The 22,131-nt window shown below is 33.6% G+C and overlaps 1 protein-coding gene and 1 long non-coding RNA gene across 2 annotated transcripts; one reads left to right on the forward strand and one right to left on the reverse strand.

Annotated features, from left to right (window-relative positions):
- The first annotated feature begins 4,512 nt into the window (after positions 1-4,512).
- On the forward strand, positions 4,513-5,289 carry LOC139867614 (uncharacterized). The gene is made up of 3 exons (XR_011765887.1): positions 4,513-4,618; positions 4,736-4,894; positions 4,986-5,289. It is a non-coding gene; the product is annotated as an uncharacterized lncRNA (long non-coding RNA).
- A 405-nt stretch (positions 5,290-5,694) lies between these two features.
- Positions 5,695-6,769, reverse strand: LOC139868825 (two-pore potassium channel 1-like). The gene is made up of 2 exons (XM_071857169.1): positions 5,931-6,769; positions 5,695-5,851 (listed from the first exon to the last, which is right to left on the reverse strand). The coding sequence occupies exons 1-2, from the start codon at positions 6,767-6,769 to the stop codon at positions 5,695-5,697; spliced, it is 996 nt and encodes a 331-aa protein (XP_071713270.1).
- Positions 6,770-22,131: the final 15,362 nt, after the last annotated feature.

Genomic DNA, 22,131 nt, shown 5'->3' on the forward strand with positions numbered 1-22,131 from the left:
TTATATTAAATTAACGATACCTCGTTAATTTAATATAAAGGTTATGATTTGAAGTATCTATATATAACCACATACGCTTAATCGGACACGATGGGCGGGATATTTATAAGTACGAATAATCGTTCATTTAACCGGACACGGGAATGGATTAATAGCCACTAGAATAATTAAAACAGGGGTGAAATTACATTCAAGGGTAATTGGTGTAATTGCTAACAAAGTAGTAAAACCTTGGTTTACACGCAGTTGATAACCTGGTGTATTCATTAAACAAAGTATTAAAACCTTGTTACAATTCGAATCCCCAATTAGTTGGAATATTTAACTTCGGGTATAAGGATAATTTGACGAGGACACTCGCATTTTATATTTATGACTGATGGACTGTTATGGACAAAAACCAGACGGACATATTAAATAATCCAGGACAAAGGACAATTAACCCATGGGCATAAAACTAAAATCAACACGTCAACCATCATGGTTACGGAAGTTTAAATAAGCATAATATATTTTATTTCATATTTCCTCGTACTTTTATTTATTGTCATTTTAATTATTGTTATTTATTTTATTGTTATTTAAATATCATCATTTACTATACGCTTCGCTTAAAATATAAATCGACAAACCGGTCATTAAACGGTAAACCCCCTTTTATATATTATTATATATAATTATATATATTTTGTACAAATATAGTTGTTTAAAAATATAGTGTGCAATAAGCCCGCTCCCTGTGGAACGAACCGGATTTACTAAAAACTATACTACTCTACGATTAGGTACACTGCCTATAGTGTTGTAGCAAGGTTTAGGTATATCCATTCTCTAAATAAATAAATATCTTGTGTAAAATTGTATCGTATTTAATAGTGTTTCGTTGTAAACTTCAATAGTATTTTATACCCCTTAGCTGCACACATCATACGCATACACGCCGTATCAACTCGTTAGTACAACGACCGCCTCGCTCGATGATATAAACAAACACAAACAAAATCCTACGCGATATAAACACACGCGAGAATTTTAATCACAACACAATCATATATTAATAATATCCGCATTACTAATATAAGCGTTAGTTGACCTATATACAAGGCACTAACTAAACTCATTTCGACCCGTAATCCTACAAGTCCCGCAACAAATTAAGCACACACACAAGTCTAAGTCAAGGCACCTATCTCAAATCACCTAAATCCCTTAGACCATGCTCTGATACCACTTGTAACAACCCAAACCAAACCACGAACAATCCACTTAAAATACCAAAATAAAAAAAAAATGTGTTCGTTCAGCAACTGGCGCGGCGCTCCATAAGGCCGCGCGGCGCGCCAAACTGGTCTGTCCCAAAAAGTTTGAAATGCGAAAAAGATTGGCCACTTCCCGACCTAATTAGACAAAACGCTTTTAACCACACATTCATATTTGTAAAACTAACACGTTCCATTAATAAAATTAGTTTTACGAAGACCGGGCCCACATCGGCCGTTTTACGTCTTTCGTACGAAAATGCAAGTTTTCAACCACAAGACTTTTAATACAAATAAAGCCGAGCATGGCGATTGGGGATACGCTACCCAATCCTAATCAATCCAAAAGCGAGCCTTCTAAAGCAACTACGCAAGTTCACTAGTCCCCGCTTACCCGAGCCACCGTCTCCAAGCAATCTATAAAAATGTAAACAACGAGAGGGTAAGCTAACGCTTAGTAAGTGATAACATACTACATACATATATATGTATAAAATGGACACGCCACACAAATATCAAATACCGCATACCGAAGCATCCCTGTATAAGGCAACTACACTAAGCATACCATACGATCTCTAAGCAACAAGCTAAAGATATCAACAAAGTATAAGTTCACCAACGACGATGTGAACAACGCCAATAAGCTACACCCGGAGGGTTAGCTACAACACAACGATACATTAATATACATAGAACAATATATAAACGAATAAGGTTAACCCCTTAACCCATTACCGAATACCAAAACTCCACCATGAAGATTGGCCGAACTACACGAGCCTTAGTAATCCGAAATCCACACGAGATTACCATCTTCAAAGACAACATCGAGGTTGGCCGAACCACACGAGCCTTAGTAATCCGAAACCACATGAGATTACTACCTCAATAAGATGACCGAACTACACGAGTCATCGTGAATCCGAACTACACTAGATTCACTTCTCCAATAACAAAAGCCACAGTCACGGGATTATAAAATCCACCACATCGGGGTTATCCAAAACCACATCACAATACATGTGATAACGTACACACAAGTGTACACCTCGCCAAGAGGAGGTCAACCAAAATGCACAACCGTGCCAATTGGACTCATACAAAAGTCCATCAAATCCACCTATATGTGAAGTGAGCTCTATAACCCTATATGTGAAGTGAGCTCTATAACCGAGAACCACTTCACCCGACCCGCACCCATCCTACGCATACATATGCACATAGGATATTAACACTCACCTTGTCGCCTTGATGAAACGCTTCCAAATAATCCGCAACTCGTCAATGGAAAGCACCTATTCCATAATCATAAATACCACAACACCATTAGGATGGATTTACAAACCAACCCAATTCGACACTTAGTGCAATTTCGACCCAATTGCACTTCCAAGCATGAACCGTGCCCAAACTAACCAATAATCACTAACACAAGTGATAATGGTCCTAATATGCCAATTAAACCCGAACACAAGTGTTAAACACCTATCGTTCTCAAAATCGCCATTAAACCCTAATTTTGACCCATAAAGTCAAAATCTCACCAATTACAAGTTTTGACACCAAAACATATTTAACTTTGTTTTATACTTCAACTTAATCCATTTTAAGTTTATAAACCTCATCGAATCGGCATTCAGGTCATAATCATCAACAAACCCTAACTTTGACTCTAGTCAAAATTAGTCAACCATAAGAACCCTAAAGGTCTTCAATACATCAATAATCACTAATACTAGTGATTATACACCATTCTCAAGTCTTAAACATAGTTAAATCATTAACCAACCCAAAACCCGCCTCTTAACACTTATAAACCCGAATCTTGGTGTTAATCTTCAATTAACAACTAAATGGGTTCCATCTATAAATCATATAATCAAAAGCCCCAAAATTGAATGATGAACACGAAAATGAAATTCGGAGTTAGAGCTTACCACTAGTATCACCGTGTAGCTAAGAACGAGGAGAACAAACTTGTCTACTACGCCAAAGATCAAAACCCGCTTCTTCCTTTCCAAAAATCCCTTTGAATCAAATGGGTGTTTGAGTTTGTTGAGAGAAAATGGAAAGAAAAGGAAAAAGAATTAGGGAAATGAAATGGGTGGATGAGGTTAAGTCCTCAAATCTGGCTCAAACGCGAAAAGACCGAAATGCCTTTTTAAAACTCTTAAAATAACCAAAGGAGTCTGCCAGCGACCATTGGCGCGGCGCGCGACCAGCCAGAATCAGAATCCAGGTCTTACATGTCATTGATTTGGGTAGTACCATAGGTAAGCTTGAACAAGATTTTTTTATTTATACTTGTACACATTTGAACTTTTGAAATGTTATTTTGTTTATTTGTGTTATCATGGTTGAAAATCATCTTAAAATATCGTCATTTCATAAAACCCGCGAAGCAGCGGGTCTTTAACTAGTTTAATATAATTTGAAGGTATATTCTTCAAGGAATTAGGCCACTCCCTATTGTAACTAAACTATTCATCCTCTTAACCTTCCACGTCAGCGCCACATCAACACAAATATCCTATAACTAACTCATAACTAAACACTCCCTATCATGGCTAAAAAAATACTCCTTTTAATATACAATGTACAAGCAATAAAGCATCAAGTCCAACAATAAAAAGCACTGGTATCCGCAATTCCTATAACTCTTCCGTTAAATCTATGGTGAAAGCGGGTAACTAATGCGGGTAACTAAGTGGTGCATATGGTTAGTTATGGGTAATGGGCGGATAACTAACAGTGGGTGTTCTTAGAAGCATTTTGGATTAATTTCCCAATAAAAATACTTTGACCCGGAATTCTAGTTAAGGCCCCTTGTTTCTCAAAATACCACCTAAATTTCCAACGTTAGATAACCCCCTCTCAACTTTTAATCAATTAAATCTGTATCACCTTCAACAACCCTCCGTAAATCAGCTACAACATAAATCATGATCGGAAAACCAACTGTCACCGTCAAACCCAGCCGGAGCGACGAAATTTGCGACTCCGATCAGCAGATCAAAATATCGGAATTAGTCAGGTCTCATTTCAATTCAATTCTCCCCAAACGTCCACTTAAACCTAACCGCAGTGATCCGGATCACGTCTCGCCGGAATCACACTCAGACGAGCCGGTTTCCACCATTCCTGAGCTCATCAAGTTCCACTCCTTATCTTCTCAATCTCAAGTATGTTTTTACCTTATAATTTTAAATTTGTAAAATTACTATTAATTAGCTGCTAATCGTGTAAATCAACGATGTTAGGGTTTAGTTATTGATGCTAATCCAACGATTGAACATGAGTTTGTGGAGACTGAATATTATAATCAGCTATTTTGTATTGATAAACAACATCATACGGTTTGTCTATTTTATTTACTATAATTATTCTAATTAATAATTAATTAATTATATAATTATAATTATTATTTATGTGATGATTGATTGATTTAATTATTTGTTTATTTTAAAGTGTAGACAGGAAACGGATTTATAAAGGTGGATAGAGATGATGATTTATATGATATTGGAGTGAAAATTGGAAGTGAAAGTGGAGATAGATATAGAGATGGTGTATCTAGATCAAATCCTGCAACAAACGATTGGATTCCTTCATGTGGCGATTACTATCATCAGGTATAACTCATTAGTTACAATTAAACTTAATTTAATTTAAATGTTTTGTGAGTTAATTACTCTTGTTTTGAAGAGTTGATTGGTTTAACAGGGTGAATTTATGTCATTGAAGCCAAATCGGAGCGAAAATTGGTAAATTAGTGACGTGGAGTGGGTTTATGTTTAATTATGGTTGCTAATGACTTATGTTATGATTAATAAAATAAAAATAAACTTTGTATCATCATCATCAGCATCATCATCAACATCATCAGTAAGTCAATATGTGTTTGTCTTGATCAGTTAGTTCTGTATCACTTGTATATCAGTTGATCTTCTGGATCTTTAATTTTTAGTTTATGTTTTTTGAAAAAATAATCTGTATTGGTTGAGTGGTAAAAAGACGCAGTTGGTTCTGGGCTCCCTCATCCTTGAAAAAATAGGTGGATGTTCAAATCTTGTAATTGTACCTCTGATGTGCTTTACTCTGTGCCGGCAAGGCCAAACAGTTAACCTAAAGCATTCGATGTTAAAATTGTCGTTCTAAAAAAAACTATATTTATGTATCTGCGAATTGTACGTGGTGAAGTTTTTATTTTTCTTTTTCAATCGTAGTTTGTTACTTGAATAACTTACCAGAACAGATAAAAAAAACACCAAAAACGTGAACATCATGCAATTCACAAACAGTGAAATTAAACTTCGGAAGCGTAAACTCAATGTTATCTAGGATATAGGTATATATGCTCACTACTGATATATATTTGCAGAATGTGAGATGAACTCATATTGTACAGGTGGAAAATGATCAAAACAATGTACTAACGGTAAAGGCGTCTGCTAGCTGATAGATCGTTCGATGTCAATGTTCCCGAGTTATCGACATCCAAAGTCTTGAATTCTTCGATCACATTCATGATAAGTTGATCGCTTACTAACCCCATCTCTTTCAGCTTATATACAACGTATTCTGCAGGACTGCAAAACAAAATTTATAATTGATTACAATCGATATGTACACAACAAACTTAATCTTAACGATGAAAATGTATTTCACCTGACGCTATCATCGTTATCAAGATCAGCGTTCTCAATATCTTGAATCGTTAGTTTCCTATGAAGTACCCAATCGACAAGCTGTCTCTGTTTACTATCAGTCCATAATTCAATCAAGTAAACAAATAACTGCGCTAACGCGATTGTACTAGTTAAAATCCACACAACTGCAAATAATCGTCCTCGTTTGCTTGAAAAGCTTTTATCGCCATAACCAAGTGTCGTAATAGTAGCACAAACACAATAATAAGCATCAATGAGACTCATATCTTCAACCACAATCAAGACAACAGTTCCAAGTACTACTTGAAACACTATAAATGTTAGAACCATAAGAAACTTGTACTTGAGTCTTATTGTTTCAGCGGTCTCATTATGGATTTGATTAGGACCATATGTTTCGCGATCTTGTATTGCTTTAACAAACATAACAACTTCTTTATCGACTATATAATCTGCCGCTTTACTAAGTGCACAACCGCCAAGACCCATGCCTATAAACACGTATATACATGCCAAAAGCTTTGCGAAATTGGTATCTGGGACAATATCGCCATACCCTACGGTTGTCATTGTTACGACACAAAAGTACACGGAATCTAGGACCCCATTTGTTTTCTTGCCACTCATTTTGTCACGAACGAGAAAAAAACAAATCGTGCCACAACCTAGATATGCAGCCAAAAGTAAAGCGACTTGTGTCAAATTAAGGTGGATTCCTGGGATCTCTGGTTCGGGATCAGTATCTTGTTGTCGTTGAGTCGTCTTTTTCCTGGACCCACCTTTACGTTTATGTTTACGTCGTTTGAGTATTGCGTCTGTTAAACCTTCCTCGCCCATTATCAAGATAAATTCTAATATGTGAAGATCTTATAACAATACAAATTTATGCAACACACTGAAGGAATGAAAGACATGAATGATATAGTTTTGTTGGTATAACAAACAATATCTTCTTACGCCTTGTCCTCCATGAATCGCAATCTTTTCGATGCCTGAGCAGGAAAACCTTATCCGTTCACGTAACCTTTTCAATGGAATATCTTGTTTCGTCAAACGAAAAGAAAATAAAGGAAAAAGATGCATTTTTCTCCATCTCTGGAGGATTATAAGATCCATAAATGTAGGAGCAAAATTTTGGTGATTCTGATCACAAATTAGTTACTATTTCACATATATACAGTTGATATCCTGTGGCCAATTTTATTAACATATTAGATGCATATATGATGTGTACCATAAGCACCAATTGTTTTATTTTTCAAAGCTATGTTATTACCTTTTTTTGTATATATAGAGAAATTGTAGAGCTATATGCCTATATATGCTGTGGTTTGGGTTGTAGCTTGCCATTTCTAGTCACCCGGGCTTTGTCTTGGTCTTTGTTTGGACTCGATTAGTTTTATATAAACCTTGATGGCCTTCTGTTATTCAAAATGGGCTCCTATGTGCTCGAACTTGTATTGGTTAGCAACTTAGCACTTTCTATATTTCTTTTCTGTTAAGTGTTCAAATAAACCTACAAATAAATAAAGTCGCAACTGAGAGAGACTCTCATGTTAACCGGTAGCACTTACATAAATAATAAAAGAAAATGAGGGCTATGGTTAAATATTAATTAAAAATCACATATTTTTATGAAAAAAATTAACATCTTGAATTTAAGTATGGAAGGTACGTTGTAATATGAAAAATTAACATTTTACAATAAATGCTTAAACGTAACACTTACGTTTATCATTCTACTATAAACTTAAATCAAAGTATTACACTATACTACTCAACGTTATCAAGAGATGCTATATTTAGACGACTCACATGCATGATCCGCACACAATTTCCTCCCAAAAGTAGTGTCACATGGTTTCATCATAAGACAATATGAGAACGAAATCACTGTAGCGGTCTCAAAAGGTAACCGCCTATGGGCGTCCCGTCAATTTCAAATTTTCATATGGGCCATGTTCAATCAATAAAAAAATAGGCCTTTTGTATACAAAAATTTTAAATGTATGTAAAAATATTTTCAATAAATACTAAAAAATAGGTTAAATATTAGTATCAGCTATAACAATGTTATTGAATTATGGGCTCCTTTGCATTGTGGGCCATGTGCGAGCGCACGTGTTGCACACCCTCAAATCCGCCCCCGCGCCTATATATTGGACAGCTAAACTATAATTTTATAAACTTAACTATGACCCGTATAATCAGAGCATATATGATTAGTAAGAGCAAACTTAGTAAGTTGAATGATCAAGTCAAAATTGACTCGAGCGTAGAATGTGATGGGAAATGACTAACCTTCAGAAGGGATACCTCCGGTAGGCGTGATGGGTATGAAGGGTGTTATGGTGGTTGACTTTTTTCGAGCCTCCAAGGTGAGCTAAAAAGAATGATTAGTGTGGTAAGTGTGTGATCAGCCCCCTTGTGACGATCGCTCCAAATCCATATGGACGAACACGTCATTCATCGATTTCATTGCGAGGTATTTGACCTCTATATGATACGTTTTGTAAACATTGCATTCTTTTGAAAAGGCTCACCATAAATGAATATTTAAATCAAAGGTTTTCGATATCTGATGATTTCTACATATAGACAATCACCGTAAATAATAGTTTACAATAGTACTTCCGTTGACAATGCATTCAAAATAAGATACATGGTGATGATTTGGTGAATGCAACGTTTCCTTGAAAAATATGTCATGTAAGACTCCATGCACATAGCTTGTCTAACATATAAGCAAACAGCGAAAGACTTCTAGGGAACCTGAGAATAAACATGCTAACAAGTGTCAACACAAAGGTTGGTGAGTTCATAGTTTTAATGTTTTGTATAATTTGTACATAAAGGTGGATCACAAGATTTCAGTTGTTTCATCCAGAAACGTTTATCAAAATATTCTACAAGATTGAGCACCCTGGTAGCTAAACTTTAACGTTATAATAAGTACCCCTGTTTTAACATACATGCAACCAACATGTACAATACACGCAAACCAACGTGTACTAAACTCAAATAGCATTCATCTGTTTTATAGTTCAGGTTAGGGTTTCTATACCTGGAACAGACGGGGATGTCAAGCCCTATGGATCCATATATAACTAGTCGCGCCCACCAGTTCTTATAACCGGCAGTTACTAGTTACCAAAGCTAAGGGATTTTTGGTTCAAACTCGGTGTAGAATTTAGTATGTACTTGTATCCATTGCGTATAAAATAAAGTGCATGTATTCTCAGCTCAAAAATATAGATTTCAAAAGCATTTAAAAAAGGAGCAAATGAAACTCACCTTAGCAGCATATAAAGTCGTTCACCAAAATGTGACCGAAACTCGAATTACCAAATAACCGTAGATCTCAACCTAGAGAACATATGTTGGTCAATAAATGTCTATCAAGCTAAGTCAGGTCATAGTGTATCACAATCCTAATGCTCGAGATCGACATACAAAAGTTATCCAAAGTCGTTTCAAAAAGTCAATTTTGACAATAGTTCAACAAAACGAGACGTACCTTATATAAGGATTCATTTACTCGGTTGGTAATATTCAAAAATCCAATTTATCAATCTTATAAACAAGTTGTTTAAATATTAATTGCAGATTCAAAAGTAATTCTAATTAACGTCAATCATAATTCAGCTGATCATATCTTTTGATTCGTTCATCGAAATTACGCGATTTCTAAATGAAAAGTTATTGATTTTTCGCCAGCTTTCCAAAAACATGTATATCATATACCTTTTACTAGTAATATATGTATTTAATTCGTGATTCATTATAAACTGTTTAACGACGAAATTTAGCATACAAGCATGCATAAATATATATATTCGAGCACTAGACATGGATACACAATTAATATATAAAAGATAAAATATGAATGCTCACGTATCAATATCGTGATTCAATATTGCAGGGAAGTACGTAGACGCAACAGAGATGATAAACACTAGGTTTGACTTGCCAATAATGTAACATCCCAGGTAAATGTTCCCCGTAGCATGATATTGTCCGCTTTGCCCGTAGGCGCACGGATTTTTTCTTGGTAACCACACACGACGAGCACTTTCCCAGGAGGTCCCCCATCCTGGTAGTGCTCTCGCCTGAGCACGCTTAACTGCAGAGTTCTCATGAGATCTGCTATGCTTGTGGTCCCAAAACGTGTCATGCTAGGAAAGGTCTCCACAGCCTTATAAGACATGCTTCGTTCCCCTCTCCAACCGATGTGGGACGGATGTAACACGGATGTTACAATCCTCCCCCCTAATGGGACACAGCGTCCTCGCTGTGCACGTTTGGTCCAGGGCCTAGCTCTGATACCATCTGTAACATCCCAGGTAAATGTTCCCCGTAGCATGATATTGTCCGCTTTGCCCGTAGGCGCACGGATTTTTTCTTGGCAACCACACACGACGAGCACTTTCCCAGGAGGTCCCCCATCCTGGTAGTGCTCTCGCCTGAGCATGCTTAACTGCAGAGTTCTCATGAGATCTGCTGCGCTTGTGGTCCCAAAACGTGTCATGCTAGGAAAGGTCTCCACACCCTTATAAGGCATGCTTCGTTCCCCTCTCCAACCGATGTGGGACGGATGTAACACGGATGTTACAAATAATACCCACGTACATTACCCATAACCTCCATAGCTATAACCCATAATTTCCTTAGGTTTATCCCGCTTGAAAACCCATTTTGAAAGTGACACGCTCATGACTTCGTCATAGTATTTTATGTATAATACGTAGTAATACTACTAATAATAATACTAATAATAATAATAATAATATTAATCTTAATAATAATAATAATAATAATAATAATAATAATAATAATAATAATAATAATAATAATAATAATTAAATAAATAAATACAGAGTAAGATGGATGATATATGTGTGTGTGCAATTCAGTGAACGAGCTCGACTTTTATAGACCTTTCATGAAATTTTGCCTCATGCGATCGCATGGTTTCGAAGGCCTTTGGCCATGCGATCGCATGGCCTCTCTTTACAGCTCACATTATTTTGTTGTTTTGCTTGTCGACGTATTTAAATATAATATATAATATATTTAATTTATATAATTAATTATATATTATATTATATTCACGTGCATAGTTGACTTGTAATTTTTGGTCCGTTGACTCGTACGTTGTCACTCGACTTATGTCCCGGTTCCGGTTTCTCGAATGCATTTTCGTACGCTTAGAAAACTAGTACTTTTCGTTACGCGACGTGTACCTTTATCAAAAATTAAACTTAATCATTGATAAACTATGTCACTCGAAGTGTGGCTTCAATCAATTAAGTGTTTTGGTTATTTGCTTCTATAAATCATCGTCTCGTAGTATATACATATACATATATACATTTTCATTTTAAAATAGTGTTTTATTGTAGCAAAGTTTTTTTTATTGTAGCAAATAGTGATTTTCGAAAACACTGTAGCTTTTCGGGTACTGTAGAAATTCGAAAATACTGTAGCAAATTAGTGTTTTACTGGTTCATCTTAAACATTTCAGTTAACTTATCTAAATATCAATCGAATCAATAATCGAATGTTACTATCGTTTACTAAATAACTTGAAATCATATATATATATATATATATATATATATATGCACATTAAGTTATATATATATATATATATATATATATATATATTGTTCGTGAATCTTCGAGAACAGTCAAAGAATAATTAATTACATGAATATAGTTCCAAAACTTGAGACTCAACATTACAGACTTTGCTTATCGTGTCGAAAACATTAAATCATTTTAAAGATAAAGTTTAAATTTGGTCAAAAATTTTCGGGTCGTCACAGTACCTACTCGTTAAAGAAATTTCGTCCCGAAATTTGAGTGAGGTCGTCATGGCTAACAATAAAAATGTTTTCATGACGAATATGAGTTAGTAAATAGAATTTTATCACCGTTGAATAATATGGATAAAACAATCCGATTTCTCGAGGCGTATGAGAGAAGTTATCGTAAAAGAGTGAAATGAAAGAATAGAGATTCGTCTTAACTTTTGACGTAGTTACGATTGATTTCCGAAATTTAAGGAATCGAAAATCTTCATAATCTAAATAAGATTTGATTCTTCGAAATTTAAGGAAATTAAGATTTCCTTTAAATGCGTAATCTGCTTCGATTGCTATGTCTGATATTTTGCTATAAATTAACCATTTCCATTTCATTATTTTCACCACTCCTACATCTTCTTCCTTATTTCATACTTCTAAAAGATTGTAAAATGCTTAATCCAGTTCTGATTCTTGATATTTTCTTGGCTATCGTATCCTTCATTCTTCTTTTTCATCTGCCACCAGAGGAAATTATTTTCTTCTACTATTACCTTGGGGTTATAGTGTTTTTCATTCTCCCGTGTCTTTATATTGCTATACGCATTGATATACACGGTTTGTAATATATGTGTTGTTGTCAGGCTTTATATTTTCCCTTATATTTAGGAGCTCCATGCTTTCGTTTTTCCTTCCAGACTTCAAGTCAAGCGAATAATGGTCCAGAATTCGTAGCTATACATTTCGAAATGAACATAGTTAATGTTCTAAGAAAGAAATTGTAATGACACGATCTTGATTTGTCAAATTACCAGAATATCTGGAAAGACCGAATCATCAAGAAAAGTATTTTCTTGATATATTTAGAGATTAAATAGATTGAAAGAGTTATGTAACATGGTTCATGATGAGGGTATGATCTGTGAACCTTTATCACATTCCATTAGAAGCTCAGCATGACTTACTGTAATATAATCACGTTGATCAAGTGTCATTATATTATACTAACTCATTCTTCAGTTCCCAACACTACTTTAGAAACATTCATATTTTAAACTCGAAGGTTTCAGAATTTAGAAACTAAAATAGTTTCTTTTATGATTTTACACAGATAGCACAAAGAAGTAAATGATTTTGGATAACAATAGTTATGAAGATATCTTCAGAAACATCGAAGATATTTATAATGAAAGATATGATGATATCTTAGAACTTCTAATATCGAAAGATGATGAAGAAGATTTTGTCCGTAAAAGTTTAGAGTCAGGAGCAAGGTATTCGTTAATGACTTCAGCAGACACTGAATCATTTGGATTCTTTGAAGGCAGGTTTAGTTTTTGTGATTTGTCCACAGCCTCATTCATGGTTTGCTCAATTTGTTTTCCAGTATCAAATTTTCTCTTTTTCTGTGCTTTTCCAACACACTACTCTTTATCATCAAACTTTCGACTGTTAAAGTCGTTTACAGTTTTTGCTGCTTCATCAGCATTTTTTTTAAGATTTCGAGAACTAGTTCGTAGTTTAGGGTGTTTTTCAGAAACTTCACATGCGAAGTCTGTAAGTCTTGAAGGTAAACGTTATATGTATATATATAACTGTTGGCGAAAAATTGCTACGAAATTCAAAATACTGATTTGCTAATTCCTAGTAGTTGGCATGACAATTGTTGTTACAAGTTGTATATGGGTACTTGATAGAGTTTCAATGAATAATTATCGTGATTTTTTGGAGAGGCTTAATGATCAATGAAGTTGTTGATAAGTTTACTGCTAATGTGGTGGAATATGAAAGGTTTCCCGGTAACAATGATGAAGGGGTAATCGATATAATAAGGCTTATTCGAATGAACAATTGAAGGTGATTTTGCTGGAATGGTGACAAAACTGTCTATTTTGAAAAGGGATTGAAAAGTTATTTTAGCTAATAAATGCCAAAGGTTCTGACACGGATACGTGTTAAACTATGACTTTGATTTCGAGGGTTTTTCAAGTACAAGACTGCGGTAACATGTGGTTGGATCATCATCTCGATAATTCATTATTTGAAGTGTCTTCAGGAATTTCGAGGGATTTGAACATAGATTGTAATCGTTAATATTCATATGATGTTCTAGGAATTTGAATGATACAAATACTTTTCTGGGTTCTATGATGTTCTAGGACATTTTTGAAGTCAAAATATAGCTTCGAAAGATGTAGGAATCTAAGAATGATGTCTTTTGTTAAATCTTGACTTGGATTTTGATTTGTCAAAATCAAAATATGTAATCAAATTTGGATGAGGATGGTTGCTTTGATTTTTATAAAAGAATATTTATTGTTGTGAAAGTAGTGAGTATAGTTGATGATTTGTTGAATCAGAATCGAAGAATATAACATATTAATTGTGAATTTATATATCTCTCGGGTATTACCTACCCGTTAAAATATTCTCACCATTAACAGTTTGTAGAAAAGAATTTTCTTAATTACAATCTTTATGAAAATATACCTACATATATATTTTCCTTAGATGTAATCATGGATTTAATGAGTTAACATAATATTAATCTCATCTGGTTTTTGACTAGGACTAGAATATATAATCTCTAAAACTTTTAGAAACTACATATTCTCTGCAAAATATTTCTTCGATGAAGTTATGAATCAATACTTCATCGTTTGTTGTTGTTGGTATTCCTTGGTATCTATGGTGCGTATGACGTTGATGTTCGAGGTACAGATTGTGATGTTGAGGTGTGGGATGCGGATGTTGTTGTTGGTGATGGTGATGGTACTGTTGGTGTTACTGATGGTGGTACTGTTGCTGCCGGTGCTGCTGCTGGTGCTTGTAACCATTGCACCACATTCTCCAAAGCCACTACCCGAGCGCGAAGCTCGTTGACTTCTTCTATTACACCGGGGTGATTGTCGGTTCGGACGAGTGGACGAATAAGATCTAGAATTTGAGATAATATATAATCGTGACGAGACACTCTGGAAATGAGAGAGAAAATGGTTTCTCGAATAGGTTCGCCGGTAAGTGCTTCAGGTTTTTCGCCAAGAGGGCAATGTGGTGGATGGAAAGGATCACCTTCTTCTTGTCTCCAATGACTAAGCAGGCTACGAACCCATCCCCAATTCATCCAGAATAGGTGATGGCTGATTGGTTGATCCATTCCGGTTACACTGTCTTCGGAATTCAGGTGAATATCCATATCGGAATAGCTATCGGAGTTTAAGGAATTTGCACTAGATACGGGATCCATTTTGTATAATTAGGGAGATGATTTTTGATATGAATTAGATTATAGAATTTAGTTTGGTATTCTTCAATACATAATTTACATATGTATATATAATACCAAATTCCATAAATCACGGAGAAATTTTCGGAAGGTGTCAGGAAAAGTTTACAGTAACAGATACGCTAAGATATGAATTTTTGTCTATACACTATTTATGCAATAAATACAGGAAAACATGTCTAGACTTTAAGAATGATAAGCATGTAATTTTCAACAAGAAATAATAAGCAAAACTTTTAACATGCAGACACGGTCGAAGTCCAGACTTACTAATGCATCTTAACAACTATCAGTTAGACACACTTTTTCAAGACCTGGTTCGCTAGGACCAACGCTTTGATACCAACTGTGACGATCGCTCCAAATCCATATGGACGAACACGTCATTCATCGATTTCATTGCGAGGTATTTGACCTCTATATGATACGTTTTGTAAACATTGCATTCTTTTGAAAAGGCTCACCATAAATGAATATTTAAATCAAAGGTTTTCGATATCTGATGATTTCTACATATAGACAATCACCGTAAATAATAGTTTACAATAGTACTTCCGTTGACAATGCAGTCAAAATAAGATACATGGTGATGATTTGGTGAATGTAACGTTTCCTTGAAAAATATGCCATGTAAGACTCCATGCACATAGCTTTTCTAACATATAAGCAAACAGCGGAAGACTTCTAGGGAACCTGAGAATAAACATGCTAACAAGTGTCAACACAAAGGTTGGTGAGTTCATAGTTTTAATGTTTTGCATAATTTGTACATAAAGGTGGATCACAAGATTTCAGTTGTTTCATCCAGAAACGTTTATCAAAATATTCTACAAGATTGAGCACCCTGGTAGCTAAACTTTAACGTTATAATAAGTACCCCTGTTTTAACATACATGCAACCAACATGTACAATACACGCAAACCAACGTGTACTAAACTCAAATAGCATACATCTATTTTATAGTTCAGGCTAGGGTTTCTATACCTGGAACAGACGGGGATGTCAAGCCCTATGGATCCATATATAACTACTCGCGACCACCAGTTCTTATAACCGGCAGTTACTAGTTACCAAAGCTAAGGGATTTTTGGTTCAAACTCGGTGTAGAATTTAGTATGTACTTGTATCCATTGCGTATAAAATAAAGTGCATGTATTCTCAGCCCAAAAATATAGATTTCAAAAGCATTTAAAAAGGGAGCAAATGAAACTCACCTTAGCAGCATATAAAGTCGTTCACCAAAATGTGACCGAAACTCGGATTACCAAATAACCGTAGATCTCAACCTAGAGAACATATATTGGTCAATAAATGTCTATCAAGCTAAGTCAGGTCATAGTGTATCACAATCCTAATGCTCGAGATCGGCATACAAAAGTTATCCAAAGTCGTTTCAAAAAGTCAATTTTGACAATAGTTCAACAAAACGAGACGTACCTTATATAAGGATTCATTTACTCGGTTGGTAATATTCAAAAATCCAATTTATCAATCTTATAAACAAGTTGTTTAAATATTAATTGCAGATTCAAAAGCAATTATAATTAACGCCAATCATAATTCAGTTGATCATATCTTTTGATTCGTTCATCGAAATTACGCGATTTCTAAATGAAAAGTTATTGATTTTCGCCAGCTTTCGAAAAACATGTATATCATATACCTTTTACTAGTAATATATGTATTTAATTCGTGATTCATTATAAACTATTTAATGACGAAATTTAGCATACAAGTGTGCATAAATATATATACTCAAGCACTAGACATGGATACACAATTAATATATAAAAGATAAAATATGAATGCTCACGTATCAATATCGTGATTCAATATTGCAGGGAAGTACGTAGACGCAACAGAGATGATAAACACTAGGTTTAACTTGCCAATAATACCCACGTACATTACCCATAACCTCCATAGCTATAACCCATAATTTCCTTAGGTTTATCCCGCTTGAAAACCCATTTTGAAAGTGACACGCTCATGACTTCGTCGTAGTATTTTATGTATAATAATACTACTAATAATAATACTAATAATAATAATACTAATAATCTTAATAATAATAATATTAATAATAATAATAATAATAATAATAATAATAATAATAATAATAATAATAATAATAATAATTAAATAAATAAATACAGAGTAAGATGGATGATATATGTGTGTGTGCAATTCCGTGAACGAGCTCGACTTTTATAGACCTTTCCTGAAATTTTGCCTCATGCGATCGCATGGTTTCGAAGGCCTTTGGCCATGCGATCGCATGACCTTTCTTTACAGCTCACATTATTTTGTTGTTTTGCTTGTCGACGTATTTAAATATAATATATAATATATTTAATTTATATAATTAATTATATATTATATTATATTCACGTGCATAGTTGACTTTTTAATTTTTGGTCCGTTGACTCGTACGTTGTCACTCGACTTATGTCCCGGTTCCGGTTTCTCGAATGCATTTTCGTACGCTTAGAAAACTAGTACTTTTCGTTACGCGACGTGTACCTTTATCAAAAATTAAACTTAATCATTGATAAACTATGTCACTCGAAGTGTGACTTCAATCAATTAAGTGTTTTGGTTATTTGCTTCTATAAATCATCGTCTCGTAGTATATACATATACATATATACATTTTCATTTTAAAATAGTGTTTTACTGTAGCAAATTTTTTTTTACTGTAGCAAATAGTGATTTTCGAAAACACTGTAGCTTTTCGGGTACCGTAGAAATTCGAAAATATTGTAGCAAATTAGTGTTTTACTGGTTCATCTTAAACGTTTTAGTTAACTTATCTAAATATCAATCGAATCAATAATCGAATGTTACTATCGTTTACTAAATAACTTGAAATCATATATATATATATATATATATATATATATATATATATATATATATATATATATATATATATGCACATTAAGTTATATATATATTTTTCTTGAATCTTCGAGAACAGTCAAAGAATAATTAATTACATGAATATAGTTCCAAAACTTGAGACTCAACATTACAGACTTTGCTTATCGTGTCGAAAACATTAAATCATTTTAAAGATAAAGTTTAAATTTGGTCAGAAATTTTCGGGTCGTCACAGCCCTAATGATTGATTATGGCCAGTATTTATAGGCATAAGATGACGGTTATCGAAGATAACCACCGTCAATCCACTAATCCATGATTACCACTCCCGGAATCCTCTAATCATGCCCACTACCTACTCCACGTTCTCCTAAATTCTCAGATAAGCGAATTACTGAACAGACCAAGTCAACAGCATTATGGACGGTACGCTACAAGTGGCGTAGCATAGGATTACTTTGGTTTAGGAGTCGCGTGAGATTGACTTACGGTACTGTTAGCCAAGTTAACAGCCAAAGCAGCTGTCCAGCTAGAAAATACGCCATGCGTCTCACGTGACGGTCATGGCGGGACGTACGTCATTAAGTCCCCCCAGTTTGGTTGGAATCAAATTACCTTTGATTGTAACCAAACTAAACAGAATAAAATATAATTAATAATCATCATTACTGACACGCCGTAAATGTCAAATCATGTTCCCCCACAGGTCACTTCAAGGGATGATGTCAGCAAACGTCACTTTTACAGCTGTAAAAACGAAACGTCGCGAATCCAATGGCTGTGGTTCGACTCCCCAAGGACACGTGTTCAATCAGGATCAAAGCCCAGTGTCCGGGCCCATAATAAGTTTTTCCTATAAATATAGCGTTTTTACCTCTTCATTTTTCACACTTTCTCTCCGCTTCCTAATTATTAAATTATTTCTTTTCTGCTTTCTTGCTACGCATGTTCCTTAATTTGGAAGGTAATTTTTGTAAAAATGTCTAAGGCAAATGTATCTACCGAAAATACAACTGTCACGACGGAACAGATGGAAAAGTTTATAGAACAGTATCTGGTACTCAGAGACGTACCAACAATGGTTGCAAATCCTGGGGAACGCGCCGATCAACCGCCAACATATCACTTTACCTTATATTGGAAGGCTGTTGCCTTAGGCAACCTACGTTTCCCGTTAACCCCTTTTGTAATTTCTTTATTGGAACACTACCACGTTGGTGTGTCACAATTACATCCACACGCGTGGCAGCGTGTTATAATTTTTGAAATGTTCTTCAAGGGACAGGATAGACCGGTGAGTTTGAACGTGTTTTGAGCGACGTTCAAGCTCACGGCGTCTGGGAAGGGTTGGTACACTTTTGAGAAAAAGTGTAATTTTACTACCAAAAAGTCTCCGTCCCTCCATGATTGGAGGGGCATGTTTTTCTATGTTCACACCGACTTGCTGGGTGAAGGGTGTGTGTAACGACCCGACCTTTTCGATTTTTATTTATATTTATTACTTTCAAGAAACTGCGTATTTGTGCGTACTAATTTAGATTTTATTCAGGGATCATTAATTATGTTAATTACCTTCGTTAATGCCTTACAATGTGTTTTTAAGTATTTAGTTACTTTACATGATCCTTGATTGCTTTTACGACCGTTAGTGTCACTTATCGCTTTAAACGAGATACGTACTTGGTACACGGCAAACTTTTGTCATAACTGGGATATTATGACTACGTAAACTTAATTGTTATTTATTATAACAATTACTTGGCTTAAGGGCTTATTTAATTATGCTTAGTGGTTACTAATGCTTACTAGTTACCTTAATGGACTTTACCTTAGTGGACTTCCAAGGCCCAACCTACTTACTTGATGGACTCACTAAATGGACTAGTTAATGGACTAAATTAGCCCATGAAGATAAGATAAAACCCAATTAGAGTGTAAGACAAAGTTAAGCATGCTTGGTACTACTACTTACATGTTTTAGCATTTTGTTCCATCCCACCCAACATGTACATCCACCACCATGTACTACCACCCAATAGCAAGCAAATGGTCCCCCCCACCACCCCATGAAATCGTCGGCACCCATAAACCATCACCACCACTTCATTTTGTTTCAAACACTCTCATTTCATTTCAAAAACACACACTTCTTTTCTCTCAAATTTCTCTCTAACTTTTCTCTCAACTTTTCTTGAAGAACTTGAAGGTTTAAACAATTTTCTCTCTTCTTTTTCTTCTTTCAAAACCGTAATCATCATCATCTTCATTTGTTTTTGGATTTTGGTTCTTATAACTCAAATCCTCATGTTATCTTGCAATCTTTAATCACTTTTATGATAAAGAAGCAAGAACAAGGATCAAAGCTTTGTAGCTTTTAGTTCTACATGAAACTTGTAACAAATCTAAGGATCAAATTATAATAACCCGGAAATTTCTGACAGAATTTGAACAAAATCTTTGCATGAATTCATTAAACCTCGACTAGCAAATAATTTTAAATAAATAAATAAATAAATAAATAAATAAATAAATAAATATATATATATATATATATATATATATATATATATATATATATATATATATATATATATATATATATATATATATATATATATATATATATATATAAACTTGACTTAAATAATATAACTAAAAATGTAAAATTTTATACAAGATAATATTGTTGTATTAAAATTATTATTATAAAAATATAATTTATTATTAATGATATCATTATTATTATTATTAACCTAAATATTAATAAATGTCATTATTCTTGTTATTATTATTATTATTATTATTATTATTATTATTATTATTATTATTATTATTATTATTATTATTATTATTATTATTATTATTATTATTATTATTTATCATTAATAATATTAATATTATTATTAATATTAATATTAATATTAATAATATTATTATTATTATTATTATCATTAATATAATTATTAATTATTAATCATAATTAAATAAAATGAAAAAAGAGTAATACCTAAATTAGGTCAAGACACCATCTCTATTTTTTTTCAATGGTAATCTGCTTTTATAATTTTTTATATATATTTTTATCTGCATTTTTAATATTTTATAAAAAGTGGGTTAGGTATCTGTATTATTTTTATCATCGTGACCTGCTTTCTCTTCAATCTGTTATATATTTTTTTTATTGATCGTGATTACCAGTCAACATCCTCACAAACTGTATCAATCGATCACAATTTCCTTTATAAAACCAGTCGACTTCCTCTCAATCAATTATCAAAATTTAAACAGATATTATTTATTTTTTTTACTGCCGATACCTGTTCTTGATCCATTTTCGCCAAAACTCAAAATGAAATCCATTTCAAAAATTGGAATTGCAGTTGTGTTAGGAATAATCCACTTAAACTATCTGTAAGTTTTCAAGATTTAATTCTTTCTATTGACTTCGAATTTTGGAGTCAAACTTTTAAATCAAAAAGTCAATGAATTTGTTCATCGAGAAATTGGTGATCGTTTTGACGTTTCTGTTGAAATTAATAATCCAAAAAGTTTTTAGTTATGATTTATAACATGTTTCATGTTATAAGTATAATGTAAAAACGTCCATAAAATCGAAATCAAATTTTTTTCTCTTTAAAAGTTTCGAACAGCAGCAGCTTTTCTTATTTATTTATTTATTTATTTTTCTTTTGTTGTTAATTAATCTCAAATAATTGTTATCTGTTGAATAATAAATCTTAAAATCATATTTGTATTTATAATTAAGAGAAAAAGATTTTTGGTTCAATTGGGTTTTGATGATAATGAAGATGAAGACGAATTTGAATTTCGGGTTAAATAAAAAACGGGGGGGGGGGGGGGGGGGTGGGGAAGTTTAATTAGAAAAACAAGTTTGGTCGAGTGGTTAAGGGAGTATCGGGTTAAGCGAAAGGTCTCGGGTTCGAGTCCGGGTAGCAACATATCTTTTTGAAAAGCCTTTCAAACCTTTTAAAGGTAGCTTTTAATTATGTTATTATTATTATTATTATTATTATTATTATTATTATTATTATTATTATTATTATTATTATTATTATTATTATTATTATTGTTATTATTAGTATTATTATTATTAATGTTATTATTATAATAATTACTATTATTACTACTATGAAACAACCCAACCTGTACTCCGTACGCTATAAAATTTTTTTATTTTATAATATACACATTTATGCGCCAA

This window comes from Rutidosis leptorrhynchoides, chromosome 9 (genome assembly GCF_046630445.1).
Source record: "Rutidosis leptorrhynchoides isolate AG116_Rl617_1_P2 chromosome 9, CSIRO_AGI_Rlap_v1, whole genome shotgun sequence".
In the NCBI taxonomy this organism is placed as follows: Eukaryota; Viridiplantae; Streptophyta; class Magnoliopsida; order Asterales; family Asteraceae; genus Rutidosis; species Rutidosis leptorrhynchoides.